The following is a 20760-nucleotide window of genomic DNA, read 5'->3' on the forward strand; positions in this document are numbered from 1 at the left end:
CTTTGGCGTATAATTAGTCACCCTCTGTCTAATGACCTGAGACCTGAGAAATTATCTTGTGGGTGTTTCAGGTGACCAATAAAAAGAAAAAGTGAACTGAATGTGAACTTTCTTTAATAAAGCTATAGAGGTAAAACAGATATTGTAAAAGTCAGAAGCTTTTGAACAGTGTTAAAAGCTTTTCCCCTTGTAGTACCTTCTAAATGCTTGAAATCAGCAACAGGGGTCCCAGGTTCTGTTAAAGCTTATTTATAGTTATTAAAGCAATACGGTAACTGTCCTAGACGGCGTCTCCAAAGTAGATAGTTCTGTACAGTAATTGCCGGAAAGCCCTGGGCCGTGGCTGTTGCTCTGGAGGGCGAAGAAGAGTTTGGAACTGGTGTTCCTGTCCGCTCGAGTCAGCAGGTTCGAGGTTCGAGGTTAGAGGGCGTCGGACTGCTCCCCCTGGCTCTGCTGCATCTGCTGCTGCATCTTCTGGAGCATCTCCTGCATCCGGCGCAGCTGGGGGAGAGAAGCACCTGGCGTCACCGAGAGCACTGAGGCAGAGTACTGCTGCAGACTGACGGGGTTAGAGCACCAACCCTGACTGACAGGGTACTGACACAGAGTACTGCCGCAGACTGACGGGGTTAGAGCACTAACCCTGACTGACAGGGTACTGACACAGAGTACTGCCGCAGACTGACGGGGTTAGAGCACTAACCCTGACTGACAGGGTACTGACACGGAGTACTGCTGCAGACTGATGGGGTACTGACACAGAGTACTGCCGCAGACTGACGGGGTTAGAGCACTAACCCTGACTGACAGGGTACTGACACAGAGTACTGCCGCAGACCGACGGGGTTAGAGCACTAACCCTGACTGACAGGGTACTGACACAGAGTACTGCCGCAGACCGACGGGGTTAGAGCACTAACCCTGACTGACAGGGTACTGACACAGAGTACTGCCGCAGACCGACGGGGTTAGAGCACTAACCCTGACTGACAGGGTACTGACACAGAGTACTGCCGCAGACCGACGGGGTTAGAGCACTAACCCTGACTGACAGGGTACTGACACAGAGTACTGCCGCAGACCGACGGGGTTAGAGAACTAACCCTGACTGACAGGGTACTGACACAGAGTACTGCCGCAGACCGACTGGGTTAGAGCACTAACCCTGACTGACAGGGTACTGACACAGAGTACTGCCGCAGACTGACGGGGTTAGAGCACTAACCCTGACTGACAGGGTACTGACACAGAGTACTGCCGCAGACCGACTGGGTTAGAGCACTAACCCTGACTGACAGGGTACTGACACAGAGTACTGCAGCAGACCGACTGGGTTAGAGCACTAACCCTGAATGACAGGGTACTGACACAGAGTACTGCCGCAGACTGACGGGGTTAGAGCACTAACCCTGACTGACAGGGTACTGACACGGAGTACTGCTGCAGACTGATGGGGTACTGACACAGAGTACTGCCGCAGACTGACGGGGTTAGAGCACTAACCCTGAATGACAGGGTACTGACACAGAGTACTGCCGCAGACCGACGGGGTTAGAGCACTAACCCTGACTGACAGGGTACTGACACAGAGTACTGCCGCAGACCGACGGGGTTAGAGCACTAACCCTGACTGACAGGGTACTGACACAGAGTACTGCCGCAGACCGACGGGGTTAGAGCACTAACCCTGACTGACAGGGTACTGACACAGAGTACTGCCGCAGACCGACGGGGTTAGAGCACTAACCCTGACTGACAGGGTACTGACACAGAGTACTGCCGCAGACTGACGGGGTTAGAGCACTAACCCTGACTGACAGGGTACTGACACGGAGTACTGCTGCAGACTGATGGGGTACTGACACAGAGTACTGCCGCAGACTGACGGGGTTAGAGCACTAACCCTGACTGACAGGGTACTGACACAGAGTACTGCCGCAGACCGACGGGGTTAGAGCACTAACCCTGACTGACAGGGTACTGACACAGAGTACTGCCGCAGACCGACGGGGTTAGAGCACTAACCCTGACTGACAGGGTACTGACACAGAGTACTGCCGCAGACCGACGGGGTTAGAGCACTAACCCTGACTGACAGGGTACTGACACAGAGTACTGCCGCAGACCGACGGGGTTAGAGCACTAACCCTGACTGACAGGGTACTGACACAGAGTACTGCCGCAGACCGATGGGGTTAGAGCACTAACCCTGACTGACAGGGTACTGACACAGAGTACTGCCGCAGACCGACTGGGTTAGAGAACTAACCCTGACTGACAGGGTACTGACACAGAGTACTGCAGCAGACCGACTGGGTTAGAGCACTAACCCTGACTGACAGGGTACTGACACAGAGTACTGCCGCAGACCGACGGGGTTAGAGCACTAACCCTGACTGACAGGGTACTGACACAGAGTACTGCCGCAGACCGACGGGGTTAGAGCACTAACCCTGACTGACAGGGTACTGACACAGAGTACTGCCGCAGACCGACGGGGTTAGAGCACTAACCCTGACTGACAGGGTACTGACACAGAGTACTGCCGCAGACCGACGGGGTTAGAGCACTAACCCTGACTGACAGGGTACTGACACAGAGTACTGCCGCAGACCGACGGGGTTAGAGCACTAACCCTGACTGACAGGGTACTGACACAGAGTACTGCCGCAGACCGACGGGGTTAGAGAACTAACCCTGACTGACAGGGTACTGACACAGAGTACTGCCGCAGACCGACTGGGTTAGAGCACTAACCCTGACTGACAGGGTACTGACACAGAGTACTGCCGCAGACCGACGGGGTTAGAGCACTAACCCTGACTGACAGGGTACTGACACAGAGTACTGCCGCAGACTGACGGGGTTAGAGCACTAACCCTGACTGACAGGGTACTGACACGGAGTACTGCCGCAGACTGACGGGGTTAGAGCACTAACCCTGACTGACAGGGTACTGACACAGAGTACTGCTGAATGTGACTGACAGGGTACTGATACAGAGTACTGCTGAGCCTGACTCACAATGTACTGACACATAGTACTGCTAGCATTAACTCGTATTGACAGAGTTGAGTGACAGTGTTTTTCACATCTCCTCACAGGCCCTGAGTGTTTTGCCTCATTGGTCCCTGAATCACGATGTTCTTGTGATCATTAATTCCTGAGTGCTACCTGATTTGACAAGCTGGTTTAAAATTCAATTTCTACTGCATTGGGATGAAGTGAAGTTACAATGAATGCCTGTTGCCATTTAAAAGAATGTATGTTGTAGAATCAACTGGAAAATGTGGAACATTAAAAAAAATACACCAACTTAAAATAGACCAACTTAAAATCCTCCTGGCAGATCAGCACTCGAAATGCTCATGGGGAGCCATCTGGTCCTGCCCTCTCACGCTTGTGGACAGGGAATTTGTGCTATACCAGGGAGCGTCCATCAGGGGGCAGCAAAACAGCACAAAGGGAGTTTTGATACTAATTTGTTAGTCAGGGACTTTTTCTCTGATAGTGTTTAAAGGATTTATGATTCTGGAAACTCATCTCTATAGAGAACTAACCAACTGGGCAGCAACCGGCTACCAGGAGTCACGGCATTGTAATTCTGTCACATCTGCTGTGGTTTGTACTGGCCCGGTGGCTGGGGGCGGAGCAGTGGCACTGTGGCTAAGGATCTGTGCCTGTGGCTGGAAGGTTGCCAGTTCAAATCCTGTGGCCAGCAGAGGAATCCTACTCCGTTGGGCCTCTGAGCAAGGCCCTTAACCCCAGCTGCTCCAGGGGTGCTGTATAAATGGCTGACCCTGCGCTCTGATCCCCAGCTTCTCTCCCTGTCTGTGTGTCTTGTGGAGAGCAAGCTCGGGTCTGAGAAAAGACAAATTCAGGAGATTGTATATGGCCAGTAATCTGTATATGGCCAAGATCTGATCTTATGTTGGAGAAGGAGCAACAAACTTCATTCTGTTTTTTTGGGAGGCATCTGTGATTTTGTGGAGGATCACAGACATGAATCTCGGAGCCCCCGTAGGAGCTGGGAAGTGTTAGTGGATGCAGAAGGATTCCCTGCGGATTAGGATTACCTCCTCATCTTTCTCCCGGATGAGCTTCTCCGTCTCGGACAGCGGGAGCAGAGACAGCTCGGTGATGCTCTGACGAGAGATTTTACTGTGAAGAGGAAAGACAGAGCTTAAGAAATGTGGAGTGTCTCTAGCAGTGTCTACAGTCCACTCAGGTGTGTGTCAGTGTGTGAATTCAGGGGGAGTGTGAGAGGAGAGGGACAGGAGTGTCTCTAGCAGTGTCTACAGTCCAGTCAGGTGTGTCTCAGTGTGTGAATTCAGGGGTAGTGTGAGAGGAGAGGGACAGCAGTGTCTCTAGCAGTGTCTACAGTCCAGTCAGGTGTGTCAGTGTGTGAATTCAGGGGGAGTGTGAGAGGAGAGGGACAGCAGTGTCTCTAGCAGTGTCTACAGTCCAGTCAGGTGTGTCAGTGTGTGAATTCAGGGGGAGTGTGAGAGGAGAGGGACAGCAGTGTCTCTAGCAGTGTCTACAGTCCACTCAGGTGTGTCTCAGTGTGTGAATTCAGGGGGAGTGTGAGAGGAGAGGGACAGCAGTGTCTCTAGCAGTGTCTACAGTCCACTCAGGTGTGTCTCAGTGTGTGAATTCAGGGGGAGTGTGAGAGGAGAGGGACAGCAGTATCTACAGTAGAGTCAGGTATGTGTGCTGGTGAAGTCCGGGTTTGCTTGTGAAGCTTCAGAGGTGGTGGAAGCTGAGGCCCTCACTTGCGGGAGCTGCGGTCTTTGGCCCCGATGCGGGTCAGGCTCTGGATGCACTGGGCCCGGTAGTTCTCGTAATGAACCTCCTGGGTGACATCTTTCAGGTCCTGCATGTGCGTCTGGATGAGCATGTTCCTGAGCTTCATGAAGTCGCAGTGCGTGGGGTTGTCAACTGGAGAGACAGACAGGTCACAGCTTGTCAACTGGAGAGACAGACAGGTCACAGGCTAGTCAACTGGAGAGACAGACAGGTCATGTGCTTGTGAAGAGAAGAGACAGGTTATCAGAATCAGTTCCTGGAGGTCTATAGGGATTTAATTAACCTGTTTGCTCTGCTGGACAAATCTAAGTTTATATTTCCTCAGTTTATCACTTAAAACATTCCAGGTTCACTACTATTAATGGTGTATGATGCACATGGCTGGACAAAAAATATTACTTTGAACTAATTCATCAATCATTTATGATAAATAAATGAGAGCTGGGGAGGATCAAAGGTCAGCTAACGTTCACCCTCCAGGACTGGAGTTCGACATATTGCTCTGCGTTGTACGAGATGATAAAGAGAGCAGTGGAGCTGTTAGAAGCCATTTCTGAGAGGCTTCAGTAGGAGGAATGAAGCATGAGCGATTAGGACAGAGTCCATCTGTACATTGATTTGGTTGTCAAGTGAAAACCAGGATTTAGAAGTGGAGTCGAGGTCAGTTTGAAACAGTAACATTAAACTAACGTCAGAGGATTAGGTGTGTCCTGCTTCCCCTCTCTCCCTCTCTCGCCAGGCAAAGCAGGGCTGATTGATCTGTTTCACAGCTGACTAATAAAACACAATGGGTAAAACAGAATGGAGCCTTGTCAAGGCTCTGTGCATGCTGGAGCACAATGTGACGGAATTAATTGTACAACCTTTCGGCAATGAGCATGCAGCAGGGCAGTAGGCAGCGCTGCCCTCAACATTCTGACCAATCAGAGGGCCACCAGCAACAGCAGAATACCTAGAGTCGAATTGCACTGGCGCCCTCACCTGGTGGGAGGCTGAAATGCCTCGGCTTGAAATAAAAAAATATGGGTACAGTAGGGTCTTAACATCTACAGATTTAACATTCCTGAATTTCCTTATAGGTGATTCTGTCTGGCCAAGTGGGTCTTGTATGGGGGGGGAAAGCAGAGCAGGATGGAACTGTGCTGAAGGTTGTTAAGTGCAGCTTTCAAATTAGCCTTGCAAAAAAGTCTAGGATCGGGAAATTAATCTAACAAGTGGGGGAGCCTCTCCCTGCCCCCTGCTACTCAGAACACGCATCTCAGCCTGGTCCAGGTTCTGTACTGTAACGCTCCAGGTTCTGTGTCAGCAGTGCGGGGAATGACAGGCTGGAGATGAATTTACTGGCTCTCTGACTGGATTATGACTGTTTCATCAGTGCAGGCATCCGCTGGGTACAGAGGAGGGATTCATGTTGTTTTAGCCCATGGCTCTAAGTTTGTGATTACTGTTGTTTCTTTTGCTTGATCAATGTTATTTTAAATCACATCAAGCCAATGCTTTAGAATTTGAATTATTATGTAAGGGAGAGTTACATATGTGTTGTACCGTACATACTGTATACTGTGGGACATTATGCGATGGAAGGGGCTGGTATTATGTGAATCTGGCGAATGTTGAGACGCCGCTGTAATATTAAAAAGCTTTCGCAAGAGTGTCTGGAGTGACGGTCTCTTCCCCCTCCTGCACTTACTCTCCACCACGCCCCAGGGGTACACCCGTCCTCTCGTGGGCCGCTCCTTGCTGTCACTCAGGAGGGTGGTGCTGCCGATCACCGCGAACGGAATGCTCTCCTAGTCCCGGGAAGGGGAAAAAAGAACAGGAGCTTATCTCACCTGCGAGAGCAAACGCTTCCCAGTTTGTCCTGGGACTTCCCTCCCCTTCCAGCCCCTTCCACTTTTCCAGGTGCTGGGCTGGGAAAGAAGCAGCAGAGCACTGGGGCCTGAACGAGGGTGGGGGTATGAGTGTGGAGGAACAAAGCTGCGCTTACACCCTGCTGCCACAAGCACGGGTGGCGCTGTAGGCTATGGGGAGGCAGGAGAGAGTAAACTGTGTGTGATCAGCATGTTCTTCCAAAGAGCAGTGTCCGACAGTCATGTCACCCCAGCTTCTAGGTTATACTGCTCCTCTTTCATGCTTTGTCTTTGTTGTCAGGTTCTGATATGTTCCCATATTATTTAAGGGCTCTTTACCTCCATCACAATGCTCAGCATTGAGTTTCCAACTGGAGCTTCGTTTTTTCAAAATCTCTCGCCTGCGGTCTGCCTTTCGTCCGCCGCACCTCTGCCTTCCTGACCTTTGCTTTGTTTTGACCACGATATTGGATTCAGCGTATTAGCTAAGTACTTTGGCCTTTCTAATACCTGGGTTAGATTCCTGATCAACTACTGCACAGGGTCCTGCTTATATCTTGGCTGCCAGTCGTAACGCCAGCCTGGGCTCTTACAGCCCCAGTGGCTGCAGGCTTCGTTCCCAGCAGAGCTGCCGATCTGCTACCCGGGCCTTTGAAATGAATTTTTTCCCGCACCTAAATTGGCACACTTGACTTGCAGAAGCCGCCCAGCCGGGGGTCCGGATGGGCGGACAGGGGGGAAAGCGGGAGACCTTATTTGACGTGAAAGGCTTTCCTGCGTGCGCCCCGAGCTCGGCGCGCTCACCTTCAGCGCCAGGTCCTGCTGCTTGAACTCCTCGTCCTCGTCGGAGTCGCAGTCGGGGAACTGGTAGATGTTGATGCCGAACTCCTCGATTTCGTCTCGCACCTGCGGGAGGGCGTGAAGAGACAGTGACGCAGAGCCCAGCCTGGACTCGACGAGCACCCCCTCCCCCTTCCCCAGGGGGGGGCTCACGCTACTGGGTGAGAAGGATTAGGCTTCGGGGGAACACGCCAGCCCAGGCCACAACACGGCCTGTGGTTTGCGTGTGCGTGTCGGCCCGGACTGCTCGCACATGGCATCTCAGCAGCAAGACTGCAGCACCGGCAGAAACAGCAAACCAATCGCAGAGGCAAGCCGCAGCCCCAGGGCCTCTCTGGTGGAACTGGTAGAAGTTCCAGAAAGAAAGAAGAGGGAGAGAGAGGGGCTGGTACACACTGAGTGCACACTGCACGAGGCAGTCTTAGGGAGTTCTGTCAGTCTCTCTCACCCTCTGTTTCATGGTCTTGACCTCTGCAGGGGTGAGGGTGTCGGCCTTAGCGATGACCGGGACGATGTTCACCTTCTCGTGAATCGCCTTCATGAACTCCACGTCCAGAGGACGCAGCCTGCGGGAGAGAAAGATAGGAGGACCGTAGAGAGAGGGAGAGGTCACCGCACACACGGGGCTGGCACTACACTGCATTATCACCGAGTCTCGGAGAGGGAGGAGGGTTCTGTCAAATTGACAGGACTCAGTCATTATCCATCCGTTTCCTATCCGCTTTCTCCAGTACAGCGTCGCGGGGGAGCCGGAGTCTATCCCAGCGAGCAACGGGGGTAAGGTCTGATACACCCTGGACAGGACATCTGTCCATCACAGGGCAGATAGACACACACTCATACCATGGCCAGTCTTTCCACAAGCCAATTAACCTATTCGCATGTGTTTGAACTGTTGGAGGAAAGTAGAGCATTGAGTGAACAACCCCATGCAAGCACAGGGCAAACATGCAAACTCCACACAGAGAGAACCCTCAGATCCAGAATTGAACCCGGGGCCCCAGTGCCTAGAGGCAGCAACGCTCACCACTGCGCCACCGTGCCTCCGTCATTCATTTCATCCAATATGTTTATCTGTGTGCTTCTCTGTGCCAGAGCGCAGTACCCACCCGTGCCCGTAGGGGGAGACGAAGTAGAGGACGCAGTGCACGCGGTTGTCCTGGATGTTCTTGCGGTTCAGCCCGCTCTCGTCGCGGAAGTACTGCTCGAACTGCTGGTCGATGTACTGGGCGATGGACTTCCAGCTGGGGAGCAGACGGGGAGGCAGGGGCTGGTTATGTGGGGGCAAGGGGCAGTTCATCGGGGATGGGCGGCGGACAGGACAGTTGGACGATCTGACACGTGAAGGTGACTGTGACCTCCCAGTCACTGTGGCAACCTCAGCCACAGTATGGCAAGTGTGCAGTCGTGTCATTAGTGAGCGCTGTGTGCCGTCGTGTCATTAATAATAATAACCTTTATTTTATATAGCGCCTTTAAAGGTGGCTTCTCAGAGCGCTTTAGAATAAAGAGAATACACAAGATAAAACACAATGACAATACACAGAGGAGACTGTGGGTGGTGGTACTAAGAAAAGTAGAAGCAGAGGGGTGAAGAATGGAACCAGTTCAGTAAAGGCTCTTCTGAAGAAGAGGGTTTTGAGTCTGGATTTGAAGGAGTTTAGAGAAGGTGACTCTCTGATATCCTTGGGCAGAGAGATCCAGAGCTTGGGGACATAACAGGAGAAGGCCCTGTCACCCCTACAATGTAGACGGGGTTGGGGGACAGTAAGGAGGGCAGAATTAGAAGAGCGAAGGTTGCGAGGTGGGGAGTAGGGTGATAATAGTTCAGAGAGGTACTGAGGTGCCAAGCCATGCAGAGCCTTATAGGTGAGCAGGAGGATTTTAAAGTCCACACGGAATTTGACCGGAAGCCAGTGCAAGGACTCCAGGATAGGAGTAATGTGATAATTTGCACTAGACCTGGTCAGGATTCTGGCTGCTGAGTTTTGGACATACTGCAGTTTGTTCAGAGTAGATTTAGATACCCCAGCGAGTAGAGCATTACAGTAGTCAATTCGAGAGAACACAAATGTGTTGATCAGCTTTTCAGCCACAGTTAATGATAGCGTAGGACGTAGTCTAGCGATATTTCTGAGGTAAAAAAAAGATGTTTTGACAGTATGCTGCACATGTGGGTCGAATGTTCAGCCAGAATCGAATATAACCCCAAGGTTTTTCAATTCAGACTGAAGCTCAAGTACAGAACCATCTACAGATAGGGTTACAGGACTGGCTTTATGAAGTTGATAGGGGGTTCCAATAAGCATGACTTCAGTCTTGCCGCAGTTAAGATGAAGGAAGTTTTGAGTCATCCAAATTTTTATTGGATTTTTTTATAGTGTCATTAGTGAGCGCTGTGTGCAGTTGTGTCATTAATGACTGCTGTGTGCTGTTGTGTCATTAGTGAGCGCTGTGTGTTGTTGTGTCATGAGTGTAATGTCTCAACAGACTGACCACTCGGTGTTGTCCACTGCATCTCCAAATCCTGGAGTGTCCACCACAGTCAGCTTCACTTTCACCCCTCTCTCCTCGATGTCCACAGCATTCTTTGTGATCTCTAAAGTCTGCTTAATGCGCTCTGAAATATATAGAGACAGTCCTGCTCATTGGATTCTGTTGTCAATTCACTGCGTGTTTGCACAGTACGCTGAGTGGCTCTCCCCTGCACTCCAGTCTGCAGGACAGTGTTGGTATCTCACTCACACTGAAGCACATCATGGTGTGGTGCTTCAGTGGTCTCAGCAAGTCCCTAGATTAGCCATGATAGTGTACTGCAAAACCCACCTCACCCATAAATTCAAATTTGCACATTATAATTATCAAAGCTGTAGAATGGAAATTATCCTGCAGAGCACCTGTTGGCATTGCTATAATTATACCACAAACATGACTACACGCTAATACAATTGTATAAATAGATTGTCTGCAGTTGCTCTTATCTGTGTCCAAATCCTTACAGAGTTTATACAGTATATACTGTACCCATCGAAATAATATTACGCTGATATATTCAACTGGCAGGACACAGGAATGATTGAACGGGGCTTTGTTGTTTTCCAAACCTTTGGGTTCGGGAAGGCAGTTCCGAGCGCTGTGAGAATATCACAGTGTCCGCAGCATGAGTGCTGTCAGATAACGACATCATGCTGTACCCTCATGCTGTCAGAGGCAGAAACACATTTGATCTGGTGTTACAGCTGAGCTGCACTTCCACTTCCTCTGCTATTTGGCAGCTGAGATGGACAAACATGCGAGTGTATCGGAAAGACTCCAGCAAGTCTGTACCAGTGAGTCCAGCAGCTCAGCTTCGCCACTGCATGGCTGGACTTACCTTCAGCCTGAAGAATCGTCCTTTCTTTATACAGGTCAGTGAGGAAGAGGCTGTCAATTAGAGTGGATTTACCCAGGCCTGACTCTCCTGATGGAAGAGAGAGAGGGTTTATCACTAAGACTCTGACTGAGTGAATGATTAACGCTGCACTGAGAGAGAGCGGTTAATACAGACACACTGACTGACTGACTGAACACTCCAGTACATTAACACTGCACTGAGAGAGAGGGGTTCATACAGACACACTGACTGGACACTCCAGAACATTAACACTGCACTGAGAGAGAGGGGTTAATACAGACACACTGACTGACTGGACACTCCAGTACATTAACACTGCACTGAGAGAGAGGGGTTCATACAGACACACTGACTGACTGGACACTCCAGTACATTAACACTGCACTGAGAGAGAGGGGTTCATACAGACACACTGACTGACTGGACACTCCAGTACATTAACACTGCACTGAGAGAGAGGGGTTCATACAGACACACTGACTGGACACTCCAGTACATTAACACTGCACTGAGAGAGAGGGGTTCATACAGACACACTGACTGACTGGACACTCCAGTACATTAACACTGCACTGAGAGAGAGGGGTTAATACAGACACACTGACTGACTGGACACTCCAGTACATTAACACTGCACTGAGAGAGAGGGGTTCATACAGACACACTGACTGGACACTCCAGTACATTAACACTGCACTGAGAGAGAGGGGTTCATACAGACACACTGACTGACTGGACACTCCAGTACATTAACACTGCACTGAGAGAGACTGAGGTCTGTGTCTCACCTGCCACCATCAGGGTGAAGTCAAAGCCCTTCTTCACTGACTTACGGTGGACCTGGTTGGGAAGGGTGGCAAAGCCCACATACTCCTTGTCCTGGGGAGAGAGACCAGCGGTCAGTATGAGCAGCTGGATGATTCCTTTCAGGTTTCTAACTATGGGAGGGAGGGGGCTGTCAATTTTCTGAAGTTGTTGTAGTTGTATTAGATCAGTGGTTCTCAAACTGTGGTACGTGTACCGGCAGTGGTACGTGGAGTGCCGCCAGGTGATACGCCAAATGACCCTGAAACTGTGTCGTGTGGGCTGAAAAATCGGGACGGGTTTTCATATTTTGTATTTTGTATTTTAAACGTGTCGAATACGCAGCCTACGTACTGCGATACAGTGCGCGCTAATACTTCAGTGGACACAAGAGATACTCTGTAATCTATACCACTCTATAGGAATGCGTGCTACGGACGCAAGTGACCAATTGTATTTAAAAAAAAGCTACTGTATCTCCAGCAAATAGGGAAGTAAGAGAATGTGCGTGATTTTGGAACAATGCCAACGTTGTAAACATAGGAATGCATAGAAATGCGTGCTACGAACGCTGGTAATCTTGTGAGCACAGGAAAGCGTGATAGATAACAGAAAAATATTTAAGAACTGTTCTAAGTTAATTTGAGAAAAATACACCGAGCGTCTCTGTGTTTTCGCTCCCATGCGCATGAAATAACTTTAAATAAATACGGAAATAAAAACGGAAACGCGGAAAAATGCAAGCTTGCGGATTGCTAAAGCAGGTAAGCCACACTATTTTTGAAGAACCTTATTTACCGTTGGCAAAAGAGCTGACACGTACAGTATTATGTGTGGAGAAAAAGCTGCTAAACAGCTCGACCTGCTGCCCCCCTCCCCCTGAAAGACACAGTCACTCATAGAATTATTGAAATGAAGGATTATATCAAAAGTACACTGATAGAGCGCGTTAAGATGAGGACTTTCTGTTCTGTAAGCCGCTACCAAAAGGAACTACAGGAGAGCACATATTTCAGCTTCTGAAAGAATTTATCGGAGAGAATGGCATCGACTGGATAAAATGTGTCGGAGTTTGTACAGACGGTGCTAGAGCAATGACAAGCCAACATAATGGTGTAGTTGCAAGAATTAGAGAGGTTGCTCCAGAAATTAATGGACATATTGCAACATCCACCGCGAGACCTTTGCCGTCAAGAAAATGCCTGACGATTTAAAATCTGTTAGACTCTGTTGTGAATTGTATCAAGGCTCGAAAAATTAATTCACATCTGCTTTGCTCGACTAAACAGGCTCACCCCTCTCACTGAAATGGTGCTTTTTTATTAGTTGTTGTTACTGTTTTTTTCCTGTAAAACACTTTGAGAAGCCACCTTTAAAGGCGCTATATCAAATAAAGTTTATTATTATAATATTTATTATATGTATGTGTGAGTGTGTGTGCACGCGCGCTCATGTTGGTCACTGAGAATTTCTGGGGTTCCTATGAGATGATGACTTGTAGGTGGTACTTGGATGCTTTGGTTGGATTAGGGGTGGTACTTGGTCCAAAAAGTATGCGAACCACTGTATTAGATAATGAAGAGTTCCAGCCTGGCCTGGCAGGGTCACCTCGTCTGGTGGGAAAAGGACTCTCAGGATGACAGGAATAGTGTTTGGATTTATTGCTTGCAGAGGCCACCAACTGGCTCTCACCCTCAAGAATTCACCTGGAGAGATTAATGCCCAGCAGAATTGTCCATCCATCCATTTTCTTTTTGTTTATTCCAGTTCAAGGGCCCAAAGGGAACCAGAGCCTATCCCAGCATGCAATGGGCACAGGGCAGGGTACACCCTGGACAGGACACCAGTCCATCACAGGACACACACAGACTCACTCTCACACACCCTGGACAGGACACCAGTCCATCACAGGACACACACAGACTCACACTCTCACACACCCTGGACAGGACACCAGTCCATCACAGGACACACACAGACTCACACTCTCATGTATCCTGGACAGGACACCAGTCCATCACAGGACACACACAGACTCACACTCTCACACACCCTGGACAGGACACCAGTTCATCACAGGACACACACAGACTCACACTCTCATGTATCCTGGACAGGACACCAGTCCATCACAGGACACACACAGACACACACCCTGGACAGGACACCAGTTCATCACAGGACACACACAGACACACACTCTCACACACCCTGGACAGGATGCCAGTCCATCACAGGACACACACAGACACACACTCACACACCCTGGACAGGACACACACAGACACACTCTCACACACCCTGGACAGGACGCCAATCCATCACAGGACCCACAGACACACACTCTCACACACCCTGGACAGGATGCCAGTCCATCACAGGACACACACAGACACACACTCACACACCCTGGACAGGACACACACAGACACACACACACCCACATCAAAGCCAGCTTTCTTGGTAGCCAATTCATCCACCTATATGTCTCTGGGCTGTGGGAGGAAACCCATGCAAGAGAAAATGCAATCTCCACTCTGAGAGCATCCAGGAACTGCCCCCAGGGTCCCAGAGCTGTGAGATGCCAATGCTAACCAATGCACCCCTGTGCCCCCAGTAGAACTATCTTCAAACTTCAATATTTTTAATGTGTTGGAGCCACTGCAGAAAGCAACTACAGAACACAGGCAGTTTCCTGCAGCTGGTACACGAGCAAAGTGCTGTTTCTCAGGGTGGAAAAGACGAAGAGGCTTTCAGATTCAATGCCCAACCTTTCTCGCCTTGGATCTCGGGCCAGTTTCTCTCCTTCTTTATTCAATCATGTTGACTGCAGAGTTCGGTTTAACTCCCCTGACGGCTCTGCTCTTCCTGAAAGCCTTCAGTTGGCTCACACGCACTCTGACTGCCACCGTCTCACACACACACACACGCACGCACACGCACACACGCGCGCACACACGCCACAGCACGTCACAGCACAAGTCTGCATCTTAGCAGTGTGCGCGGAGCTCATGCTTGCCCTCTCTGACACTAACAACGCCAGCCGCCCTGTGGCCAGCCCATCGGTTACTCCCCAGCCGTTATCATCAGAGCACTGTTCCTTCCAGATCAGGGTCGCCACGGTCTGGAGCCGCTCCTGGAAGCTGTGGGTACAGGCCAGCCCGGCCGGTTGGCTGTACTCCAGTCCGAATTGATCTGGAAGACAGCTGAGCCCAGCCCTTAACATTTCTTTCCTTGAAGACGGGCACGAAGAAAGAGCTTAGCTCTGTCTTTTCTTCCGCTAGTTGTTTGTCAGCTCACGTCGACTTTACTGTTATCTGCTCAGCGGCTCACTGTGCTTGGAGAGGCCTGCTCTGTTGTCCTGCGAGTCCCCTATATTTCAAGTGAGTCTTATGCCACCCAGCTTGACAACACGGTGCAAAATTCTTTAAATGACATCATAACAATTCAATCTATTTTATCTGGGCTATACTGTTTCCGCGGTAGAATTCTGGAACAAACTTTGCAGTTTCTTTTTTTTCTGTTTTTGGAAGTTACATCCTGATGTAGCTGGAAGGCGAAAATATTCATCACAGACGTGATGCCCTGTTTTTAAAAATGTCGCCAAAATGCTGCTGAAAGACAGTTAATATCTGTCCAAAAAGGACAAAACAGCTGTAATGTGATAATAGACTGAATTCACCCCCCTAAACAGGTTGAACAGTTTGTACTTCTCAGTCAGTTACTGTACCAACTTTAGTTCCTACTAAATATTCATCCATCCAGCCATTTTCTAACCTCTCTATCCAATACAGGGTCACAGGGGAGCCGGAGCCTATCCCAGCAAGCAACGGGTGCAAGGCAGGATACACCCTGGATGGGACACCAGTCCATCACAAAGCGGACAGACACACAGACTAGGGCAAATCTTCCCAGAAGCCAATTCACCTACCAGCATGTGTTTAGACTATAGGAGGACACCAGAACATCTGGAGGAAACGCACAGAGAACGTACAAACTCCACAGAGATTGCACTGTAGTGTAGAGCTAATCTGAGCCTGAGCTGCTGTGGCTGAAGGCTGAGAGGTAAACAGTACCGTTTGACTCTCGCAGCACCCAGTGAAACAGAGGTTAATTTGCTCTTATCTCTCATATCTTTTCTTTAACACAGAAGAGCGATAGACATTTCTCAGCAGCGGAGTGACGCTCACACTCCTGCAGGCCACTGGCCGGTCTGTCCGGGGCCAGCGTGTGCAGGCCTGCCTGTGCTCTGCAGCCTGCCCTGCGGCGCCTCACTGCGCAGCTGCACGGCCAGCCTGCTGCTGTCAGAGCAAGCCAGGAAGCTGAGGGCTGCAGCGGATGTGAGTCAGACTTGTACGGTTCAAACAGCTGCTGAGGAGGGAATAGAGCGACCTGCGACCTAACGGCCCTGCAGGAGGCCTACATAAAGGAGGAAAGCCGAGGGAACCATGGGGGAACACTCAGCCCAAGCACCGTGTTTTAGAGTCACACAGCCAGTGGGAATCACACTCATCCAGCTGGGCACACTGTTCTAGAGTCACACGGCCAGTGGGAATCACACTCATCCAGCTGGGCACACTGTTCTAGAGTCACACGGCCAGTGGGAATCACACTCATCCAGCTGGGCACACTGTTCTAGAGTCACACAGCCAGTGGGAATCACACTCATCCAGCTGGGCACACTGTTCTAGAGTCACACGGCCAGTGGGAATCACACTCATCCAGCTGGGCACACTGTTCTAGAGTCACACAGCCAGTGGGAATCACACTCATCCAGCTGGGCACACTGTTCTAGAGTCACACGGCCAGTGGGAATCACACTCATCCAGCCAAGCACACTGTTCTGGAGTCACATAGTCAGTGGAAATCACACTCATCCAGCCGGGCACACTGTTCTAGAGCCACACAGCCAGTGGGAATCACACTCATCCAGCCGAGCACACTGTTCTAGAGTCACACAGCCAGTGGGAATCACACTCATCCAGCTGGGCACACTGTTCTAGAGTCACACGGCCAGTGGGAATCACACTCATCCAGCCGGGCACACTGTTCTAGAGTCACACAGCCAGTGGGAATCACACTCATCCAGCCGAGCACACTGTTCTAGAGTCACACGGCCAGTGGGAATCACACTCATCCAGCTAGGCGCACTGTTCTAGAGTCACACGGCCAGTGGAAATCACACTCATCCAGCCGGGCACACTGTTCTAGAGTCACGCGGCCAATAGGAATCACACTCATCCAGCCGGGCACACTGTTCTAGAGCCACACAGCCAGTGGGAATCACACTCATCCAGCCGAGCACACTGTTCTAGAGTCACACAGCCAGTGGGAATCACACTCATCCAGCCGGGCACACTGTTCTAGAGTCACACGGCCAGTGGGAATCACACTCATCCAGCCGGGCACACTGTTCTAGAGTCACACGGCCAGTGGGAATCACACTCATCCAGCCGGGCACACTGTTCTAGAGTCACACGGCCAGTGGGAATCACACTCATCCAGCTAGGCGCACTGTTCTAGAGTCACACGGCCAGTGGAAATCACACTCATCCAGCCGGGCACACTGTTCTAGAGTCACACAGTCAGTGGGAATCACACTCATCCAGCTGAGCACACTGATCTAGAGTCACACAGCCAGTGGGAATCACATTCATCTAGCTGAGCACACTGTTCTAGAGTCACACAGTCATGGAATGACTCTTTTTCAGTTGTGGTTTGAAGTACACGAAAACTCCTTTATAAAGTACAAAAAGTCAATGTATACCTCTGTCGAAGATGCTGTCATTTCCCCACTGTATAAGGCTCAAAACTTTTCAGCTCTCTGTATTATAATCCTAAAACTGGTGCATTCCTGTAATATTGACAGTATCCATCCATACAGATTTATCCAGTATAGAAATGCAGGGGAGCCAGAGTCTATCCCATCAAACAACGGGCACAAGGCAGGATACACCCTGGATGGGATGCCAGCTCATCACACGGCAGACACACAAACAGATGCACAGCAGGGCCAGTTCTCCCAGAGGTCAATTAACCCACCAGTATGTCTTCGGACTGTGGTAGGCAACCCATGCGAACATGGGGAGAACATGCAGACTCCTTGAAGATAGTGCCCCAGGTGTGTTATTGAACCCAGGGCCCCAGTGCTGCAAGGTGTACAGCCAAATGGTAATATTTTGTTTCTAATTCCTAAAAATTGTCCTGTCCTGTACACTGTACTCTACAGTGTTGAACATCCATTAAATCTGATTCCCGATGCTGTTGTAGTCTTATATTGTACTTTATTTACAGTACATGATTTCTGATTGTTAATCCTGCTCGTCCATCACTCTACAATACTGACAGTACATGATTTCTGATTGTTAATCCTGCTCCAGTCCATCACTCTACAATACCGACAGTACATGATTTCTGATTGTTAATCCTGCTCGTCCATCACTCCACAATACTGACAGTACATGATTTCTGATTATTAATCCTGCTCGTCCATCACTCCACAATACTGACAGTACATGATTTCTGATTGTTAATCCTGCTCGTCCATCACTCTACAATACCGACAGTACATGATTTCTGATTGTTAATCCTGCTCGTCCATCACTCTACAATACCGACAGTACATGATTTCTGATTGTTAATCCTGCTCGTCCATCACTCCACAATACTGACAGTACATGATTTCTGATTGTTAATCCTGCTCGTCCATCACTCCACAATACTGACAGTACATGATTTCTGATTGTTAATCCTGCTCCAGTCCATCACTCCACAATACTGACAGTACATGATTTCCTCCCACACCACAAATCAGCCCAGTACATTCACAAGCCAGCTCTAAATTACACTTGCACACAGTGCTCTACGGTACTTACAATATCAACCCCACATTACAGATCCATAACATTCTCAATACAACCCTGGCTCGCTGTGCCCCAGCCTTGAGCACCAGGCTCTGAGCTGCGCAGGGGAGCACACTCATCTTCAGCCTTCTGCACCAGGAATCACGATCACGGGAACTGTATCGCACAGAGACAGACGTAGTCACGGAACAACGCCAACCCTTTCGGGTCTCCAGACCTCGGACGAGAAAGAAAGTGCAGGATTGTGATCTGAGTGTGGAAAGGGCGCTCTGAGAGTGAGCAGAGGGAGACGCCAGCTGCGTGGGACGTCTGCAGGGGGAGTCTGTGACGTTCAAGAGCCTCTGGCAGGCTCCCCTCTGTACTGTGCTATATGTGGTCATCTGTGTGTTGAAGCTAAATGTGAATCCTAAATATACGCTGGTCCTAAATATATACTGAAAGAAGCTTCTCTAAACACGACACATCTGGTAGTGGAGAGAGATGCTTTGAAGCATACAGGCTGCGTGCAGCGCAGACAGGGAGAGATGATTGCATGTCTCTGCTTTCTCTGCTCTCCAGAGTGGCCTGATCTTAGAGATGACACTTCTTTCCACCGAACGGCAGTGGGACGTCTTGCCCCCCTGCTGAGAAAGCTTGGCTTTCTTTTTGATTTGTGCGTTGCTGCATAACGGCTTCCAAATCTCTTCATAACTGCTGCTCAAGACGTTATAATCATGATATACAGTGCTTATAACATGTGCAAATGACACAAGGTGTCTTAAAGGTCATGACATTGGTATTACCATTGCATCGTACAAGCGTTATAAGCAGTTAAGAAGCGGTTATGAAGCCATTTTGCAGCAAGGCTCAAACAAAGCGTTCCCCAAAGGTTTCTTCTTGTTTCAACACATTGTGTGTGCAGTGTCGACCCGATCCAGCGCTGCCTTAGCAACACACTCAGACATCAACCCCGGCCTCTGCAGGGACTGAAAACCTGTTCCTCTTTAGTTCAGAAACAGGTGTTCTGCATTCCTGCGACCTCTGTTGTTGCGCAGAGACGATCAGCTTTTTCTTCCCCTTTACAGAGCAAATGTAGAAGATATCAACCCGCAGACTGTTGACTACGTGTCTAAAAGAGGACTTTTATTTTGTTACCAGTTTGTCATCTCTGAACTTTGTAAAATTTTCAAAGAGCCCAGGTCATGCCTTTGCTGTAGCTTTTGCGATCTTATATTGTTGAATGAGTAGGGGTCACTTCCAGGACCACTACCTTTCCTCAAGGTCATCATCTCCATCACACTCCCCACAAGCCCACCTGAGTGGAGTCACTCCTGAAGCTGAGCCTGAAGCTCAGACCTGGATTTCACCAGAGTGAGGAAAACAAACTGCAAAAGTCAGCGCCTTACCATCTTCCTGCAGAGAATGCGTAGCTCAGAACCGCGACTGTGCGTCTCTTCCTGATGTCTGCTGCAATAAAAGGTGTGTTTTTCTGAAGCTTCTCTCTCTGTATGACTAAACACAGGCAGACACACAAACACACCATCCGATAAGCGACTTCCTGTCTCTGCAGTGGAAACTCAAGAAAAGGCAGGAAGTGAGACCAGAAGCAAAACCACAAACTAACCTGTTCTCTCATTGGCTGGGGAGACTTTCAGGGGCTTCTATGTGCCTTTACGAAACTCATCTGTGGTGAACTGTCTCAATGATCTGTATGGAGAGACTTTACTCTGGTTTATTACTGTAGAAGTGATGACTAGCCACTGACACTTTATCTACAGTGCAGTCAGAATTCAAAGTGTGGATGGTGCTGATTAGAAGAGGAGAGGGACAGCAGTGTCTCTAGCAGTGTCTTCAGTCCAGTCAGGTGTGTCAGTGTGTGAATTCAGGGGGAGTGTGAGAGGAGAGGGACAGCAGTGTCTCTAGCAGTGTCTACAGTCCAGTCAAGTGTGTCTCAGTGTGTGAATTCAGGGTGAGTGTGAGAGGAGAGGGACAGCAGTGTCTCTAGCAGTGTCTACAGTCCAGTCAGGTTTGTCAACGTGTGAATTCAGGGGGAGTGTGAGAGGAGAGGGACAGCAGTGTCTCTAGCAGTGTCTACAGTCCAGTCAGGTGTGAATTCAGGGGGAAAGTTTGAGGAGAGGGACTGTAGGGTCTCTAGCAGTGTCTACAGTCCAGTCAGGTGTGTCTCAGTACGTGAATTCAGGGAGAGTATGAGAGGAGAGGGACA

The 20760-nt window shown here is 49.8% G+C and overlaps 1 protein-coding gene across 1 annotated transcript; it reads right to left on the reverse strand.

The window, feature by feature from the left end:
- Positions 1-97: 97 nt before the first annotated feature.
- On the reverse strand, positions 98-20019 carry LOC148834177 (septin-4-like). Its single transcript, XM_088916949.1, has 11 exons — positions 19943-20019; positions 11679-11769; positions 10870-10956; positions 9993-10116; positions 8606-8740; positions 7945-8062; positions 7461-7562; positions 6497-6596; positions 4773-4938; positions 4077-4161; positions 98-501 (listed from the first exon to the last, which is right to left on the reverse strand). Exons 1-11 carry the CDS (start codon positions 19943-19945, stop codon positions 421-423), a joined length of 1092 nt encoding a protein of 363 aa, XP_088773075.1. The 5' UTR covers positions 19946-20019; the 3' UTR covers positions 98-420.
- Positions 20020-20760: the final 741 nt, after the last annotated feature.

Source organism: Atractosteus spatula, chromosome 5 (genome assembly GCF_055471065.1).
Source record: "Atractosteus spatula isolate fAtrSpa1 chromosome 5, fAtrSpa1.hap1, whole genome shotgun sequence".
NCBI lineage: Eukaryota > Metazoa > Chordata > Actinopteri > Semionotiformes > Lepisosteidae > Atractosteus > Atractosteus spatula.

Coding starts and splice junctions, on each gene's coding strand:
- LOC148834177 (XM_088916949.1), bottom strand. Junction 10,117..10,869: donor GACGATTCTTCAGGCTGAAG/GTAAGTCCAGCC, acceptor TATATATTTCAG/AGCGCATTAAGCAGACTTTA. Junction 8,741..9,992: donor GCAGTGGACAACACCGAGTG/GTCAGTCTGTTG, acceptor TCTGCTCCCCAG/CTGGAAGTCCATCGCCCAGT.